At 38.4% G+C, this 19,139-nt stretch overlaps 2 protein-coding genes across 4 annotated transcripts; one reads left to right on the top strand and one right to left on the bottom strand.

The window, feature by feature from the left end:
* Positions 1 to 4,071: 4,071 nt before the first annotated feature.
* aldh18a1 (aldehyde dehydrogenase 18 family, member A1) lies at positions 4,072 to 16,188 on the bottom strand. 3 transcript variants are annotated; one of them, XM_055229645.1, is made up of 18 exons: positions 16,134 to 16,188; positions 15,655 to 15,759; positions 14,206 to 14,348; positions 13,692 to 13,841; positions 12,774 to 12,878; positions 12,538 to 12,696; positions 11,012 to 11,102; positions 10,481 to 10,605; positions 10,248 to 10,392; positions 10,068 to 10,141; positions 7,965 to 8,064; positions 6,859 to 7,079; positions 6,646 to 6,783; positions 6,182 to 6,377; positions 5,818 to 5,939; positions 5,222 to 5,408; positions 4,634 to 4,729; positions 4,072 to 4,550 (listed from the first exon to the last, which is right to left on the bottom strand). In XM_055229645.1, the coding sequence occupies exons 1-18, from the start codon at positions 16,147 to 16,149 to the stop codon at positions 4,354 to 4,356; spliced, it is 2,370 nt and encodes a 789-aa protein (XP_055085620.1). In that variant the 5' UTR covers positions 16,150 to 16,188; the 3' UTR covers positions 4,072 to 4,353. The 3 variants fall into 3 exon arrangements, with proteins under 3 accessions (XP_055085620.1, XP_055085621.1, XP_033840671.2); XM_055229646.1 differs by lacking the exon at positions 16,134 to 16,188 and adding an exon at positions 15,839 to 15,984; XM_033984780.2 differs by having other exon boundaries at positions 4,073 to 4,550; positions 12,544 to 12,696.
* Positions 16,189 to 17,500: 1,312 nt separating this feature from the next.
* On the top strand, positions 17,501 to 19,071 carry LOC117387312 (phenylethanolamine N-methyltransferase). Its single transcript, XM_033984802.2, has 4 exons — positions 17,501 to 17,566; positions 17,874 to 18,081; positions 18,152 to 18,359; positions 18,517 to 19,071. The coding sequence occupies exons 1-4, from the start codon at positions 17,516 to 17,518 to the stop codon at positions 18,953 to 18,955; spliced, it is 906 nt and encodes a 301-aa protein (XP_033840693.2). The 5' UTR covers positions 17,501 to 17,515; the 3' UTR covers positions 18,956 to 19,071.
* Positions 19,072 to 19,139: the final 68 nt, after the last annotated feature.

Here is a 19,139-nt window from a genome sequence, read left to right as displayed (position 1 = left end):
AGGTCTGATGTTGCTCACAGTGGTCCATGGGACACTCAGGGAGTTTGTGTGTTTGCTCAGACTCGTGAAAAATTAGAGGGAACATTGCCCTTCATCCCGGTTTATAGTCCAGTGGGCTTTCTTCCATATTTTGATTGCCTCCTTAATCCAGCAACGATGTTTGTTGTCCTCTGTGCCAATGATGTTTGCCGTTTTGTTGCTCGTGTACACGCCTTAGCTGTTTTCTTCTCATATTCTGTTCTATGTTCCTTTTTCTGTGTACTGAAAGTCCTCCCTGTTTCCTCGATGTATGTTTTATTGCAAGACAGGTTCTATTTTATCTTTTGGGTGAACAAATAGTTGCCTGAGTTTTCTGTACGGTTTTACTGGTGTGTTTATATTGTGTTTTTCATTGCCCTCTGCATCGTCCGATAGGAAGACAGCGCCAAAACCTGTTAAAATCAGCTGCCTGGACATGTCGTAGCAGCATCACGTGACCTGTCAGTTACAAAAACTAACTAAAACTTTGCCTGAAAAAAGAATAAATATGCTTCATTTATTGTGAACCTCACCACAAATGAAATACGCAATGTTAAATACAACTTATACATTTCAATTAGATTTTTCAACTTTTCTATTTTGTTAAGATCTTTTCCACCATTTTGCTAAACATGAGGGTGTACTTTTTGACCAAGGTGGCATCTCCATAAATATTAAATTGATCCTTTTAATTTTCTTTCATTCATTCCAAAGCAAAATGGTTTCAGGTCTCTAACCTCCTGTCCTACTAAAATCATAATAAAAGTGATGAAAGCGAGGCCTATGTTAATTTAATTTTAACTGAGTGTTAAACTGTCACTATCAAGCAATCAGGGGGATAGGCTTTCAAAAATGAGTTTTTTTTTCCTCGCATTGTAGTTTGGGCATTTGAACTTTTACACCAGCGGAGTTACGTTCAGTGGCACAAAGGCGCGCCAAGCAAGACAAGAATTTCCGTACACTTTATAGTCCAGATACACAAAGGGAAATTATCAAGAACACTGGCGTATTCTTTGAAGCGCTATATTAAAGTGTGAAAGAGGGTATCTAAGGATGGCATGTACGAGTCTTTATGCCCATGTTAGATGCACATCACAGGGCTAGTGGCAACTCAAAGGGTTCCAGTCAAAGTGGTCTGGTTCGCCCCAAGCATCGTACTCTCTCAGAACAAAAAACAAAAAAAAAATCTGATCCCTGGTCATGCATAATTCATCCAGCCCAAGATACCGCAGCCCTTTCAGAAATAAATATCAATTATTGAACTTGTTAATTAGAGATCGCGTAATTGGCAAAGATCTACATGAATAAATAACCCGCTTATTATTAATTATTGATTGTGAAAAATTTGAAGCCCAGTGGGGAGTACGATGGAGTCTCTTAAGATGAAAAGTGGAGAAAGATATGTGTTTTTAGCCTTGAGTTATGTCCAATTAAAGGCTGTCAGAGCAGAGATTCACCCTTGTCGTGGTTTTTATATTACAACAATACCTTGAAGACAGCGTGCAATAGTGGCATCATGAGCTGGAGCTTAACTGTGGGAGCCAGAAGAAACATGGCAACTATAAATTAATCCAAGGCCAAACACTGACCTGGCCAAGTTTATTTTTCAATACCTGAAAACAATTTGTCACTCAACCTGGTTTCATTCAGTAATGACACAATGAGCTGAGCCATTAGCATTGTGAAGTCTTGACAACTCACCACAGATATATTGAGAAATGAAGAGTATTGCAACTGTTGATTTGCAGATGTGCCAAAGTTTTATGTCTAATACGCAACATTAAGATACAGAGAGTAAGAGTAAGAGACCAAAGCCCTGGATACACACAACAAATCTCTGATTCAATAGCTAAAGAACTATTATAGCAAGAAAACATTTTTTTTAAAAATAAAAACACATATAATTCAATAAATGTGACATTGGTGGGTTTAATGCCATACTATGTAACATGGCTGGGTATCGTTAAGAGTTTACGATACGATACAAACCTCGATAAATAGGCCACGATACTATACATATCTCGATACAGTACTTTTTCAAATTGGTTCAATACGATTCAGTGAAAAACCTTAATGATCAATCCCATTTTCACAAGAAATAAACATTTAATGTAGCATTTCTCTTCTGTTCACTGAAGATGAATGAACATGAAGTGCATTTTGTTTAGTGCATGTGACTAACTAGAAATCAAACTGTTGGTCAATATCATTCATCCACAGCTTATACGAGCTCCACATTTACACTTATACAAGGACGGGTGCAGTTTAAGACCTCTAAAGGATCACAACATTTTAACTAAAACACAACTGTGATACTAAATGTTTTTGTTAAACCATTACCTGTGCAAAGCTAATATGAAAAACACCTATTTTAATCATCAAAGCAGTGAATCAAATGTCAAATGTTCTGCATAAACAAGTTTCTTTCCTGTAAACAAGTCACACAATTGTAGCACTGTCACAGAATAATTTGGTAAAATATATATTTATATTTTAAAAATCTATACAGCAGTCCACAACATCAATACTGTGTCATTAAGTTAAACAATACGATATATCAATATTTTTGTACACCCATAGTAACTTATCAGTCAAAGTATATTCTCTTAGTCTTTAATGCACTTTAAGACTAGACTGAAAACCCACCTCTTCTCCCTGGCATTTAATACTAACCAGAGAGTAGATCTTGGCAAACAAAACTGGTGTTTTATTGTTCTTTGCCCTTGTATTGTAGTAGCTGTATATTTGTTTTTTGTTGACTTTTTATGTGAAGCGCTTTGGGCAGCTGAAGTTGTAATCTATTTAAAACTGCTTTATAAATAAAACTGAACTGAATTGGAGACACATGTTACATAGTGCCCTTTTAAGTTATGACCAAAGATTACCTTCGTAACACTCAGCATCGCAAATAAGATCACACCTTCAAAAACCTTCACAAGAAAATCTTACAACCATAAACATTTAACAAACTAAACTGCACCTTTAAACTGGGTCCACAGAGACATTTTAAAATAAAATACTCTTTCATAGTAAAACACAGTTGCACCTGAATCACTGGTTTGTGATCCTGCCGTTTTAAGCATCAAACAGTCCTGTCCCTAAAATGATCCTTCGCTACCTCAAGCCATTTAACTGCGCTTCCTCCATCGTTCTCACATGAAAAGGACCAAAGAGTCAGATCTGTGTTTGAACCCTTCGGACCAGCTGATTCAAGTGTAAGTTGTACATTTTTAAAGATGTCGAGTCGTGACTTTAGAGGTTTCGAAGACGTAGGAAAAGAAGGCTGCGTCTACACCAGTCTGTGATAGCATTATTAGTGTGCAATCTGGATCCCTCTTTCATTTGTGATGGCTGGATAATTAAACCTCTATAGTATTGTCTTCCAGCTCGCATGCCCCACTTCCAGCGAACACAAAATTCCCCATGGGCAACAGTAAAAAAGACAATTTTTAGATGTCTGGTTTTCAAATCAGGACAACTTTTTCCTGCTAATTTGTGTTTCTTTGTGGAAGTAGAAAGACTCAGGACAAAAGGATAAATTTAAGTGAGGAATATCTGAAAAATCAAAGCAACTTTACATACTGTACATTTCTTTTCAAACGCTTTTATTGAGCAATGGTGGTTTTAAACAAGCTGAACACAAGTGCATCAGATAGACAGACTGGCACAGAGTTCATTTAAAAGCAGTTGTGTTGTAGCCCCGAGCTCCAAGGAGGCAGCTTGTCAATTACACTTTGGCTCTGACACAAGCTTTGGGCGCCACAAGGAACAAGAAGATGAGAATAACAATAAATAAAATGGGAGTGCGTTTAGATATTTTTCTCAAAAAGTATTCAATTATTGAATGCACAATTATAAATGATAGGAAACTGCATGGATGACAAAAACTGAAAAATAATTTATCATATAGGCCAAGGCATAATACAGTAACAATTTCACCTTAACAAAAACAACTGTTAAAAAAACAAATACGTTAAAGTAAAATAAAGCAAACAGAAAAATCTCAAGTAAAATAAAGCAAACTACTTATTTTAATAAAAATGCAGTTTCAATACCGTCTTTTGGTGATAAGAAATTATTCAAAATAGTCTCCAAAATTTGCTTCTACCTCTGTGCAATTTAACTGTAAACATTTCCTTGCTCATTATTGATAGCAGTTATTTAAATGTATTGTTGTATGAGGTAGAATCTAACAGTAAGAACTTGTTTTAACAATGTTCCACCTAAATCTTGTCCTGTGTTGTGCTTAGACTGTTCTAAACAGTTCTTTTAACAAGCCCCACAGGGCCCATACCTTCTGCTGTAAACCTGTCCCACTGGGAGTCCACTGTGTGTTTAGTTGCTGTCCCTATGACTGGCCAGCGGGGGGCTGACGGGCAGATTTTCATGCAGGTACTCCATAGTGCCCTGTTCAGAGAAGTCTGCGGCCGTGTGTCCCTCCCCCCTCAGCACCCACTTAGTGGTGAGCAGTCCCTCCAGCCCCACAGGGCCCCGGGCGTGAATACGGGCCGTGCTGATGCCCACCTCAGCTCCTGCATGAACACAGGCTAGTCAGACAGTTTTGAAATATTTTTATGTTTAAAAGACAAATGGTGAGAGAAATGATGTAACAAACCCAGTCCAAAGCGATAACCATCAGCAAATCTGGAGCTAGCGTTCCAGAAAACACAAGCACTGTCAACTTGCTGCAGAAACTGCTCTGCTGTGTCCTCTGGAAGATTAAAAACATCTTACACTGAAGATAAATTAAACAACAATCAAATATCCTACCCAAAAATACAGCTAATTGTACTAATTATTATGCAAGTGTTATGAAACTTTAAAATAATGATGCAATAAATAAGTCAATTTAAGGTGCTTCACAGCTCTACACTGAGAACAAACTGGTATACAGTCAAAACAAGTGTCTCTTTATAAGTCTACACCGTCAGTCACAGGCCTTTGTACATTTCATGATGATCATGAGTGTACCTTGTGTGGTCACTAGATGGCAGCTGTATGCTCTTCACTGCATCCAAAATTATCTGCACTAAAATTAGAACTTTTTCTGAGTTTGTCCTGAAATAGTACTCACTTCTTCTGCACCGGATCATCACAACAGAGCGCACTTTCATAATGCAAAAATTCTCAAAACCGCAATGTTACTTTGGTGAATTACAAATAATCACACACCCATTTACCTGTAATATTTAGAGTGACGTACCATTTTCTGTAATTATGACATCAGTGTGGGAGCTGCCGTATTTGTGAATATGGTCCACTGCCTCCTGCATGCTGTCCACCACCTCCACACAGCACTCCAGGTCTCCGTATTCTGTTCTCAGGGATTTGGCTTCAGACGGACTGAATGTCAAGTACGAGGCAAACCGTGGCCCTGCATGGATCTTCACCTAAAATCATAGACATAAAACATAACATCAGAATGTGTAAACAATGTGTCCCACAGACTGTCACTGACAGCTTCTTTTAAATATTAAAAAGGACTATGTAACTTGTTTGGGGGAGCGCTACCTGCTCCATGGAGATGTTACTACTTTACTTGGAATGCTTAATGGTATGGCATTCAACTTTTTTTTTATTTATACATCTTTATGGCTGAAAAATACCTTGAAAAACACACATTCTTACTAACAGGCTTTTCTATGGAATTGTGTTTTTAACCTTTTGTAAAGTGTCCAAAAAGCTAATAAACAGAATTTGTCTTTGTAATATTATTGCTTTTAGACTATGAAGGAGAAAATTAGGCTATTGAGGGCCACGAGTCTCTTCTTTTCATAGGATAGCTTGTATTCGTCTTACGCTTTCTGTTCGCAGAGTACCAATAATCTGGTCAAAAACTGGGGTCCTCAGAAGGTCTCGGTGGATCAGCAAAGTCTCCATTGCATTACAGGCAGCTGGGTAATCGCATTTTGAATCTTGAACTGAGAAAAGTAAAAGGTGTAATTAGCTACAGAGGTATATTTACATTTACAGTACTCTATTACAATATTACCATGTGCTTAATATGGACTCCTTTATACAACAATAACCAGTTATAGACTTAGAAATCTGATTCATTTGTCTCACAATGACAACTTTCATATTTCATATTCGTGTCTTTGTCCTAATGCTTGCCCAGTGGTCATATAGTGATGGCTGAGATATTAATTCTGACATTTCTCACCAATTTTGAGGACTTTATCCGCACTGGCATCTGCATCCACATAAACATGGCAGACTCCCTCGCTGTGCCCGAGCACTGGGATGCCTTTAGCTGCGTACTGGATGTCCCGCACCAGCTGGGATGACCCCCGCGGGATAATCAGGTCTATCAATTTGTCCAGTCGACACAGGTCCTCTACCTCTTCACGAGTACTCACCTATGATAAACAATTTTTAATGCTTTTACTTTTTACGAGTTTAACTGTCTGAGTTACAGGAAGCTGATTTGTCAATTTTAATTTTGTGTGCATTTACTCTGGTACACAAACAACATCATTACTGTAACTACATTGCAACTAGACCAGGACTAGAACAAAACAAAACCAAGTCTACAGCAGGATTAAACTGGCCTCAAACCTGAACAAGTATGTCTTAAGTGTGTTTATATTGAGTATATGTAGAACCAAAAAAAATATATATATATACCAATTGTACAGCCTCTGTGACTCCATGTATACACAAAGCTTCCTGTGTGAGCTGGTGCAGGACACGATTTGTATTGGCAGCTTCTTTTCCTCCCTTCAACAAGAGGGCATTGCCACTAGCTATGGCTAACGCAGCCACCTACACAAAGACCCATGTTAGCACCATATTTGACACACTGCATGATTCTTTACACTGCAGGTACTGAGTGCAAACCTGTGGCAAACAGTCGGGCCGGGCCTCAAAGATGACGAGCAGGACTCCGATGGGAACGGTGATCTGCTCCAGCTCCAAATTATGGGCGACTCTGGTCCGACGCAGCACCCGCCCCACACTGTCCTGGGCCGCCACTGCGATCTGCCGCAGACCTATTGCCAGACTGTTGAGTTTGGCTGGAGACAGGCTCAAGCGGTTCAGCATGGCAGGGGCCATGTGCTCTGAGGGAAAGAATAAAGTCAAAACAACATTCTAGAAAAGGAACATTTGAGTAGAGTGTAGAAATAATATCAAATCACTATTTACAATTAGGGATATCAAGATTATTTGGTTATTTGACAATTGTGAATATCCAGGTCATAATATAATTGTACAAATTAAAAAATAATAATCAGGACAATCTTAGAAGTAAAAATGAATCAATTCAACATTCAATATTCTATAACATTTAGGTTTATTTTTTGGAGTAAAGTTTCATAAAGCTACTCCCATGCTGGGGGAACTGTATAATCAATAATTGTGAGAAGAAACTTCACAATTTTAAGATTATTCACAATCACTTTAACATAATCTTCTAGTTTTGTTTGGACATTCCTTGTTTACAATAAATAATAAACAATTCAAATGCTGTAATCTAGTCTGGTTCAGCCTTAATTATTTACATACAAAATAATACACAATATACCAGTATATCAAAAACTCATTTTATAGTTTAGTTGGACCTTGTATTACCTTTTGATAATGACTGTCAGTTTTGTTTTTAATGAGGTAGGCGTTCATGTTCATAATCAATTAGTTTAGCCTACTCCTTTTGGGTCATTTATGCTTCTATTTAATGATAATGTATACATGTAATGTAAACACAATGTTAAAGTGCCCAAATAACTAAATTAAATTAGACTAAACTATATGCTTATTTGTTGATTTTGCTGAATTGTAATAAAATATAAATGCCGCTTCTAGTTTAACATTTTTTTCCAATTAGAGCTATAGTATAGGACTAAACTTAAAGTACTTTGCAGAACTACTTTGGCACAGTTGGACTTGAGTGCTCGGTGCCAGTCTATCTGTGCACACCTGTCACACAGAGAGAGAGGGACAGGCACCTGCAGTGACAGCCAGCTCCACGTCCATTTTGTTGGCAGCCAGGATCTCGTCCTTCCTCTCTGTCAACAGCTCGGCTAACTGGCAGATGATCTCACTCCGCTGACAGCACAAGTGCAAGTTAACAAGTCAGTAATGTGCCAGTCCATCCACAAGAGGGCACAGTTTCTCTTTGTACTCACTACACGGGGAATATACGTGTAATCACATTGTGTTAATCAGATTTCGCTCAACTAATTTAATATTACTGATTATCACTTTCAATTTAATTATAGTGCCTGCATTATCACTAGTGTAAACATATTGACACCTCTATACTTTAATTTCTCTTCTATTCCCATTGAAATTCACTAGTCTGTTTAAAAAAACACATCTGATGTAATAAGGACAAACAAACAGATATCGACAAAATATACAGATATAAGAAACAACATATTGTTCATCTTTACACTGTGTTCCAAATTATTATGCAAATTGTGTTAGTAAGTGTCATAAAAGGTAAAATGTTTTGTTTTCCAGTGAAAACAAATTGTGTCTCACGGCTTTTTGGGTCAGTGAAATCAATCTCAGAAGTCCAATTAAAGGAAAAACTACTTGAGAATGAATGTTCCACATTATTAAGCAGACCACCATCTTCAAGCAATAAGGGAAAGAAAAAGGACCTCTCTAGTGCTGAAAAGCATGAAATAGTTGAATACCTTGGACAAGGTATGAAAACCTTAAATATTTCGCAAAAACTTAAGCATGATCATTGTACTAATAAGAGATTTGTAGCTGATTCAAAGCACACACGGATTCATCCAGATAAAGGCAGAGTGAGGAAGGTTTCTGCCAGACAAATACATTGGATTAAGAGAGCAGCTGCTTAAATGTCATTAAAAAAAGTAGAAGACCGGTATCTGAAGCTGCTGGTGCCTCTGGAGTCCAACAACCATCAAGGTGTATCCTCCACAGGCTGCAGTTATGCATAAACCTTCTATTCAGCCACCCTTAACCAATGCTCACAAGCAGAAACGGCTCCAGTGGGACCAGAAATGCATGAAGACTAATTTTCAAACAGTCCTGTTCACAGATGAGTGCTGTGCAACCGTGGATGGTCCAGATGGATGGAGTGGTGGATGGTTGGTGGAGGCCACCACGTCCCAACAAGGCTGCTATGTCAACAAGGAGGTGGCGGAGTCATGTTTTCAACCGGAATCATGGGGAGAGAGCTGTTTTGCTCCTTTAGGGTCCTTGAAGGTGTGAAAATGACCTCTGTAAAGTATGTGGAGTTTCTGACTGACCACGTTCTTCCATGGTACAAAAAGAATCATGCTTTCCATAGCAAAATCATCTTCTTGCATGACAATGCACCATCTCATGCTGCAAGGAATACCTCTGCATCAATGGCTGCTATGGGCATAAAAGAAAAAACTCATGGTGTGGCCCCCATCCTCCCCCATCCTCCCCTGACCTCAACCCTATTAGAACCTTTGAAGCATCCTCAAGTGAAAGATCTATAAGGGCAGGAGGCAGTTCACATCCAAACAGCAGCTCTGGGAGGTTTTTCTGACATCCAGCAAAAAAAATTCAAGCAGAAACTCTCCACAAACTCACAAGTTCAATGGATGCAAGAATTGTGAAGCTCCTCTCAAATAAGGGGTCCTTTGTTAAAATGTAACTTGATCTGTTAAGATGTTTTGAGTGAAATGGCTTTTATATATGCTTCTAATTGAAAAATAAACAAATGACCATTTTCAGTTCTTTACAACAAAAACATGGTTTGAAACTCTGTGCATAATAATTTGGAACAAAATATTTTAGTTTTTTTTGAAAAAAATACTGTTATCATTGGGAGATTTGTTCAATAACATTTGAATTGTGCTCTAAAGGTTGATGACTTAAATTATTTTTATATTGACAATTTGGCAAAATCAGAGAAAGATATAATTTGCATAATAATTTGGAACACAGTGTAGTCTGCTGCAATAAAAAATATATTCATGTTTGGTATATTACTTGCTACAAACATAGTGGAAAAGTTAGGGAAGTTTCTATATAATATCAGTGGGACTGTATACTGAAAATATCACACTATATAAAAGAGACGGTATTTCTTTATGTACCTGGTCTGGATGCAAAGAGGCCAGATTTCTTCCTGAGTTACGTGCTATTTCAGCCTGTTGCTCCACAGTTGGTCCTATTCAAAGACGACACATTAAAGTCAGTTAACAGAAAAAGTTGGGTTTGATGTAATATTATCAATCCCACACCTCCGGGAATACTGTATCTAAGACAAAAATTACCTGCCGGCTTGATCTCTGAGAAGAACGTGCCCACTTTTTTCCCCTCTACAATGTCTGTGATCACATGACCCGTCACTTTAGGATGGGTGCCATTGGCTATGACCACTGAGGTGCCACCCTGCAGAGCCCAGAGAGCAGCTTTCACCTGCGAGGATGACAAGAATCATTTCAATAATCTTAAGTGACAAGGCTTTGTTTAATTAAATCTTTGGTTTTGCTTCAAACAAAACTACCTTAGCCTCCATGCCTCCAATGCCCACTCGTGACTTGGTACCGTAGGTGATCGACTGTTGGTCTCCAGGGTAAAAGATGTCAATAAGCTTAGCGTCATCTGTCCCAGGGGGGCTGTTATAGAGACCTGAAAAAGACTTTACTTTACCCACGATAAATATCTTAAATAATGGGTAATACTGAATTAGTTGACTCAATCTAAATTGTCAGGAATCTTATTAACACAATCGCATAAGAGATAATGGAGGTGTTGATGGCATCAGGATGTATTTTTTTAGCTGTTTCCCAAAATGTTCATGTTATGTAGAAATAACACGTGGAGCGAAGATAACAAAAATGTACATTCACATTCCTTTTTTTTACAAAACAGATACAAATCCCTCAGGTTCAGGTCTAGTTGATACTAATGATTAACACATCAGAAAGATGAGTGTTTTTGTTAAAGTTTAACTTTAGAGGACTGTTTTGACATAGATGGTGCTGGACAGATGGCATGTCACCTTAAAGACACGTTTCCATATTAACACACAAACCTTCAACATCAGAGAGGGCGATGAGGAGGTCAGCCTTCATCTCCACAGCCAGGCGTGCTGCCAGACTGTCATTATCCTTAATGCTGATCACCTACAGACACAGAGACTTGAGCAAATACTCAAATGGTAAAGATCTATTGTCCCATTTAAAAAACTGAAACAAGAGAAAGTTCAGCATTTTTGAACCAGGCCACACATTTCCACGCCATGTTATCGTTTTATCAATGGATTTCATAATGATGAAAACAGGATTGCCATACCAATTAATAATTTATAACAAAATATGACTTATATGATTTTGAATGGAAAAAGGTCATAAAAATGTCACATGAACACAGGAAGCACATGAAAAGTATGAACCACGCCTTTTTGTATGTGCACATGCTTTATAAATGAGATCTCTGAGCTTTTGAACTAAAGTCATATAAAAAAAAGAGAGTAGAGACCAAAAAAAAAAAAACTTAATAAAATAATAAGTACACTTTATGTTGTTTGTTAATGCTCTTGTTAATGATTTATAGTGGAAAAGATACTCCAGGTTGAAATGTTTAGTGTTGTTACCTCCAGAGAGCAATTCCACCCCAGTGACTGCATGCTCTGCCTTTTCATGCATAGAGCTTAAATAAAGGGTCGGGCTGGTGAAGCAGAGCAGTGGAGCAGGGAACCACAAATAATATTGGTACTCATGTAGACTACTGTGCAAAAGGTCTTATCAAGGTTTTAGATAAGAATATGGAGTCAGAACAGTTGCCAAATAATATGAAAATATTTGAAAAAGAAACTGTAATCTGTATAACTGTAATCTTATAAAGAAGGGTATAAAAGGTGTAAATTCTGATATTTGTATTTTACTGTTTATTCACTTTATCCTCAATCCTGACATTTACAGGCATATTTTAGCTTGTAAATTTTTGATGAGCGGCAAAAATATGACCTAATAAATGCTATTGGGAGAATCTCCAAAATTAATGTGATATTTAATTTTGTCAATATTGACCTTATTCTGCTTGGCCCACTTTTCCCCACCTCTAAATACTAATAAACCATGCCTTCTTTGTGACAGCACTTTCAGTTAAGAGAGGATCCTATTCATTTCAGTGGAGAATTTGAGAAAAGTTGATAAAAAGTATGTTGATTTGTGTAAAATGTTCCATGTTTATGTGACCAACAAGTCAACAAGATTTTCTGGGAGGCTTTAAAATGGCTTTGTAGTCCATATAGAACTTATCTGCGGTCCAGATCAGCAGCCCCATGCAAAATAACACAACCCGAATGACGATAGCGGCGCCCACAGTGACTTCCAGAATAAGAGGGATAGCCCACCCTTTCACAAAGATATAACTTTCTAATAAGAACTGGTTAATGAGCATAGAGCTATACTAAGTCTTTCCTTTGTTCACTACTGAAAAAAACTTTTGCAGTCTCCACACAGACTACAATGTAATGCCTTTGACAGAGTTATGAGGCCCCCTGCTGGTTGTGCCGCCCCCAGCACCAGCCTCGCCCCTCCTGCTGTCTGTACCCACATTTACCCCATGCAGGTCGCTGTTGGGCTCCGGAGGGGGCACCACGGCGTCATTAGTATTGATGATGGGCACAATGTTCATCCTCAGCAGCTCCTGTAGAGTACTGTTCAGATTCTGTCTCTTCTGGTCGTCATGGAAATCAAGGTTAGTGACAAGGACCTGGAGAGGACAGAGAGAAAAGAGTGAGGTAAAGAGAAGACACCAACCACAGTAAACAATGTTAAATATGAGAATACCTGTGCAGTGCATGTGCTGTACTGCGTGAACATGGCTTCATACAGAGCCATCAGGCCACTCTGTCCAGCAGCAGCACAGGCACGGGCCTCTAGAACTGGGAGTGACTAGAATAATAATAAACAATATGTGAATAAGCAGCACTTTAAAGATACCACAGCACATGAAATGCAGACTAGATATTGGTTGTATGCTGGATGCCCTTCCAGGCTAAATTTTCTTGATTTTGGGGGGTTTACAGAACGGAATATAGTATGTCACTTTTCTGGTGGAGGGCCTGCCAACCGCTTTTCTCTCCATGGAGATGTTATTGTTTTGCCTAGAATGTTCCACAAAATGGCATTAAACTTGTCAATCTCCATGGAGGTAAGAAACTGACACCATTAGGTCAAGTTACAAGTTAATCTGTGAAGTGATGTCCCCACTCACAGTAAGAATGAATGTTTTAGAATTTTTAGCAACTAAGTGCTACATAGATCAGTTTAAAGCTATATTGTGGAACTTTCCAAACAAAACGATAACATCTCCATGGAGACAAGCCAGTGGCTGTCCCTCCATCGGAAAAGTTGCACAATGTACTTTTTAACTTTTGTGCCTGAATAAGGAATAGTACATAAAAGCCAGTCTAACAACATTTAAACAAGGGTACAATATTTAAAGATTTAAAGAGAAATTCTTATAGCCTAGATGTTCAGGTAATAGTATGTGGGGAGAGACTGATTGTGATTGGATAAAACAGAAATAAAACACATTTCTGACAGATGCTTGTTGTAACTGGAATTATAAATAAATAATAACTATTTGAAGTTCTTGATCTACTTTTACAGAAAGCAGAAGCCCTATGGAATGCTTTTGTCCTTCCCAAATCATATATCAGACAGTTCTTTTGACTCCCACAGACCTGTGTGCGTATGCGTTACCATGTCTTTGAGCTGGTTGTGTCCCGTGTGTAGCGCCTGACGCACACTCTGAGAAAGCAGGATTTCATGTCTTAATCTTTGTTTTCCAAAGGCCACGGCTCCACTGGTGACTATCATCATCTCTCGGCCTTGATTCTGCAGCATGGCCACCTGCACGACAATAAAGCGTATTCTGACTTTGTTTCTGCAGTGGGCGGCCAGGCTTCACTCAGTCCCTGAGTCTGTATGATCACATTACAAACAGATCACTATACTATATTTGGGACTTTATTTGAACCATTGTTGCTTTTTAGATTTTTGAAGTTAAGCACATTTTTATTCAATTTTTTGATGGTTTCTTAACACCTGTTCAATAATGAATCTTAGGAAAAGTCAAATTGCTACAACTATGAATATATATTATTATAACAACTAAAAAGAAGAATTTGTTACACAAAATGTTTCACTATACAATATATGAGAAAATCATAATATGTCATTTTCTTTGTAATATATGATTAAAAAAATGTTATACCTGTTCCACAATGGAGGCAAGTCTGCCCAGAGCCAGGCCACACTCATCTCCTCGGGTGACCACTGCACTGCCCAACTTCACAACTATCCTTTTGGCGTGACGAAGCTCACTGCGATGAGCAATGGACGTCCCATGGGCGTATCCTAAATTGGGATGATAAATGATTGTTAATTGATTTTTTTTTCTTAATTAGCGGCTCCCAAGTTTCACTGTAATTTGTATAAAATTTGGACTTGGTGGGTAGTTTTGATATGGCATTAATTCCTCAACAGATTTAACCAAGGCAGATGCAGTTGTGAGTTTCTATAAAGAAAATTGCATGTGAGAGGGTTGTCATCTTGTATATGCAGGTATAACTTATAACTATAACTATAATGCGGGATTATTTAGTTAATTTTAGCCTGTATTTGAAATAGTTAAAATACTGTTTTGGTTGCATAAGAGCTGTGTCTAGTCATTTAAAGCAACATCGATATATTGGATCACAAGAATAATTTGAAAACATCAGCATGGAAAGAAGTTTGTTTTTCTGGGTTTTGGTTTAATTGATTACACGATTTAGAAAAACACATAGATCCAGTAGTACATCCATTTGTAACCAGGGAAACAGATAATCGCAGCCTTTAAACTGCCACATCAGCAGGCCAAGCAGCAAAGCCCATGCTGACATTACACATCTCTGTGGAGCAATGAGGCGCATGAGAGTGCAAGAAGAGGAGCCCCACAAAAATACACAGTAGCAGTAAAGTGGATAAACTAATGGCCTTGTACTTTAGAGACAATGTTTGGTCTGTTAGGGCATAATCACACAAAAAGATAAAATAAAAGGATAAAGGAAGTCCTGCAAGATAAACTGTAAAACACATTACAATGTTAGTTTTTTTTTATATATATATATACACACACACACACACACACACATTATATACATTCTATCTATCTATGTATCTATCTATCTATCTATGTATCTATCTACACACAGATACATACAATTACAGCAATTCCTCAGATTGCTAAATCATAGCACTTTCTGGAAAATATTACCGTACATCATTCTATGAAGATGATGCAATCAAATTATTGCAACCTACGAATGAATTATAAAATGCTACAAAGGAGCCCCCAAAAACACACAGTAGCACCAAAGTGGATAAACTAATGGCCTTGTACTTTAGAGACAATGTTTGGTCTGTTAGGGCATAATGGCCTTGTACTTTAGAAACAACAAACAAAAAGAGAAAGAAAAATAAAAGGAGAAGGAAAGTCAATTTCCCCAAAATATTGCATCATTCTATAAAGATGATGCAATGAAATTATTACAACTAACGAATGAATTATAAAGTGCTATATTAATGACTGTAATCCCAATCACGATCCATTATATCTTCGTGCGCATAGGTTACTTAAAATAAGTTTACGTTATAGACAAAGAGAAATGACAGGTCTTACCTTGCATCAGAGATCTTTTGAAAAAGCAGCATACTTTAGTTTGCTCTGGGATCTTTGAACACACTGTCAGCCTCGGAAGCAGCATGGTTAATGTTGTTATTTGCTCTAGAAAATATTTAAGCAAAAGACAAGTTAAACCACAAAAGTAATGTGAGATGTCATTAATCCGTAATACTATATTTACAAGTGTCCAGGACCAGTAGAAATGTTAGCAAATAAAAGCAAGCTCTTGCGATGACTCCCAGCCTGATTTATATTGACCCGTGTCTTTGCCTTTCCTTCAAGTCAGTTTTTTAAAATTTACAAGGTGTTTCCTAAATTGATAAGAGTTTGTAGAAATCGGGGGAGGGATGGCAATGTGGACTCCTCCCCGAAGCTGCTGATGAAACTGACATCTCAAGTGCAACTAATCGCCATGCTTTTATATATTTGACCTAATCTAAAGAAACATCAGGTACTACACGCAAAAAGATACTTACTGGCACGAAGACACATAGACAGTCACCAAAATGTATGTTTATTTGCCACGAAAAAGCCTCCTAAATTGGCGCTGTAGTGGCCGGATATGATGCAAAACCGACCGGCAAAACCCGGAAGAAAGGCGGAAGTTAGTCGGGGTTTGCATTTCAAAATAAAATGATTATTTATAAGTATCATTTAAATAATATTGACATAACTGAGTATTTTCCTCATGAATCACATAAACTTCTTAGTTAAAACAGAAAACTCCTGCTGTTCTTCTGTCGCTCTTTAGTAAATGTGCTCATTTTAATTTATATTTTAATTGTATTTTTACTTTCTGTATAAAATATGATAAATATCTTTTTAATAATTGTGTACTGTAAGTTATGTTTGGCCATTGTACCTGTGAGCATATAAAAAGTGGATCTACTCTAAACCAAAGCAGAGTTGACACACCTGGACATCCATTGGCTGCCCCTAGGACCACAGATAACAAAATTGGTTCCAGAAGCTCAGTCCGAATGTGCCTTATTTCATTATATCTGCCCTGTTCTTTTCGCTGTTGTTTGTGTTTTCCCTTATCTGGCCCTCTCTGTTATCCTCCTACACTTAGCTCTTTTATCTATCAGTCTGACCCAGGAGCAAGAGCACCGTCCCTAGTCTTCAGGCAGGAAAATAGGCCACTACTTCACTGTGACTTTCCTTAGTCGTTATGCTTTTCTGCAATTCACGGGCATAGGTTTGTATAATGGACCATGGGAACATTTAGAACTGTTTTTTGACATAATCCAGGCTTTGCCAATGTTCAAAAACAGTTTAATGTGTATTTTTGGTGGGGGTTGGTTGCAGTGTCTTCACCAAAGCTGACACAAACCCTCACTCTTGATGCAAACATAAGGTTAAAGTTAAGGTATACTTAAACATTTATACTTACGTTCATGCTGCATATTTGACCCATACATCAGTGTTGTTGAGGTTACCTCTCCATTTTGAGCTCGGTTTTGTCAGAAGCACCTAGCTGGAGGATTGCCTATTTTGTTTTGGGTGGATGGCGAACCAAAGAATAAGTTTAGAGAAAGGCTGCATACTATAACAACAATACAACTATATAACTGCAAGACATTTTTTATTACAGGACTGGTCTGATTGGGATAAAATACACACCTCTAAATGAATTCAATGACCAGGCCAGCACATAGGTAGGCAGGTACCTGAGAGCGATGCAGAGTCCATTAGTGATAGAGGAAACCCCTTGTTCTGATCATCAGTGCCTCAGGGCTGATGGTATGAACAGAACAAATGCTCAGAAGACATAGATCTGTATCTCTGAAAGTCAGAGAACTGGCCTAAGGAAAAAGCACTCACATCCAGGGAGGCGCACAGGTATAAATGAGACCAGATGGATGAGGTGCTGCAAAGGACCAAACAGAGGTGTTGGGGACAGCAGCAGGTGAGTAAACATATTTATTACTGAAATTGTATTACTTAATTCTGTTTCCAAACAAGTTTAGTGAATCCGTTAGAAACTAGATGGATAGATAATGCCATAGAGTTTTGTACTGTAAACAGAGAGGATATTTGTCTTACTAATGTGTAAAAACAGCATGTCATCAATTTAACTTAATATAATTTAATATAACTTGTTAGTTCATTTCAACCCTAAATTGTGTTTTAATTAGACAAGACATCCTAAGATCAAACACAGAAAACTAAACAAGAGTGACAAGTTTCATTGTTTGGTGTTTCTATAAAAGCAGTCAAGCATCAGTGTTCAGAAAAGAGACCAAACAAGCTCAAAAAGAAACATGGGGGAGAGTGGAGTGGCAGCGATGGCAGTGACCTACCAGAAGTTTGACCCTGCAGCCTACCTGCAGTATAACTACATAGCACCCAGAGCTGATTTTGAGAGAAAAGACAGCATTGTGCCGTGGAAACTGGCATGTCTACACCGAGCATTCACTGAGGGTAAGACTTTAAGCAGTAACAAAGTACTCTACACATATTGTATTTGTGTACTGAGACTCTGTCCCTCCAGGAGACATAGGAGGTGATCTTCTGATCGATGTGGGCTCAGGTCCCACACTGTACCAGGTGCTGAGCGGCTGTGAGGTCTTCAGCAAAGTGCTCCTCACGGACTTTCTGGAGGTCAATAGACAGGAGCTGAAGAAGTGGCTGAAAGGAGAAGGGGGCAGCCTTGACTGGACCCCGTACATACAATATGTGTGCAAACTGGAGGGACGAAGGTGCAGTTCATGGATTTGGAACTCCACTCTGTTTGCATGGATTATGAGTGCATAAAAAGTTTCAAAACCTTCAACATGAAGCTGACATGAATATTTATAAACAGAAAATGCACTACTAAATATTGAATACTGATTTCTTTTCCCTTTTTCATGTTAGCCCCTCTGAATGGAAAGAGAAGGCAGCTCGCCTGCGTGAGGTGGTGTCTGACGTCCTTCCCATTGATGTGCATCGCGCTCAGCCCATGGCCTCAGATGCCCTCCCATCAGAGGGGGCCGACTGCCTGGTGTCATGCTTCTGCCTGGAGAGTGTCAGTCCTGATCTAGACACTTTCACGAAGGCTCTGGGACACATCGGCACACTGCTACGTTCTGAAGGACACCTGCTGCTCATTGGGGCGCTGCAGGAGAGTTATTACTTTGGGGGACCAGGGGTGAAGATACCGGTGGTCCCCCTGAACGAGGCACAGGTCTGTGCTGCTCTGCAGGAGCAGGGCTACACCCTCATACGGCTGGAGGTCTACACTCTGCCCCAGGACATGAAGGTGGGTGTGGACGATGTCTGCGGGGTGTTTTTTGTCAAAGCAAAAAAGAATTAAAGAGTTGTCTATGATAATCACAGTAAACTTAATTATACTATTAACTTAAATATTACAGTTTATAATGACTGTACAGAAATGTACTTCTGTTTCACTGTGATCTCAGATGAAATAAAGAATGATTTTACTCTGTTTAGTTCTGCGCTATATTCTTTGTCTAAACTTAAATGGACATCCAAACTAA

Source organism: Periophthalmus magnuspinnatus, chromosome 19, assembly GCF_009829125.3.
Source record: "Periophthalmus magnuspinnatus isolate fPerMag1 chromosome 19, fPerMag1.2.pri, whole genome shotgun sequence".
Taxonomy (NCBI): domain Eukaryota; kingdom Metazoa; phylum Chordata; class Actinopteri; order Gobiiformes; family Gobiidae; genus Periophthalmus; species Periophthalmus magnuspinnatus.
Note: the sequence above shows the minus strand (reverse complement) of the source record. Positions and strands in the feature narration are given on the sequence as shown.

Excerpts from the sequence above, each read along its gene's own strand:
- LOC117387312 (XM_033984802.2), top strand. The coding sequence starts at position 17,516 with ATGGATGAGGTGCTGCAAAGGACCAAACAGAGGTGTTGGGGACAGCAG. Across the intron at positions 17,567-17,873 it reads GGTGTTGGGGACAGCAGCAG|TCAAGCATCAGTGTTCAGAA; the intron begins GTGAGTAAACAT and ends CTATAAAAGCAG. Across the intron at positions 18,360-18,516 it reads TGCAAACTGGAGGGACGAAG|CCCCTCTGAATGGAAAGAGA; the intron begins GTGCAGTTCATG and ends TTTTCATGTTAG.
- aldh18a1 (XM_055229645.1), bottom strand. Across the intron at positions 5,940-6,181 it reads GGATAAAGTCCTCAAAATTG|TTCAAGATTCAAAATGCGAT; the intron begins GTGAGAAATGTC and ends TACTTTTCTCAG. Across the intron at positions 4,551-4,633 it reads TGGTTATCGCTTTGGACTGG|GAGCTGAGGTGGGCATCAGC; the intron begins GTTTGTTACATC and ends GTGTTCATGCAG.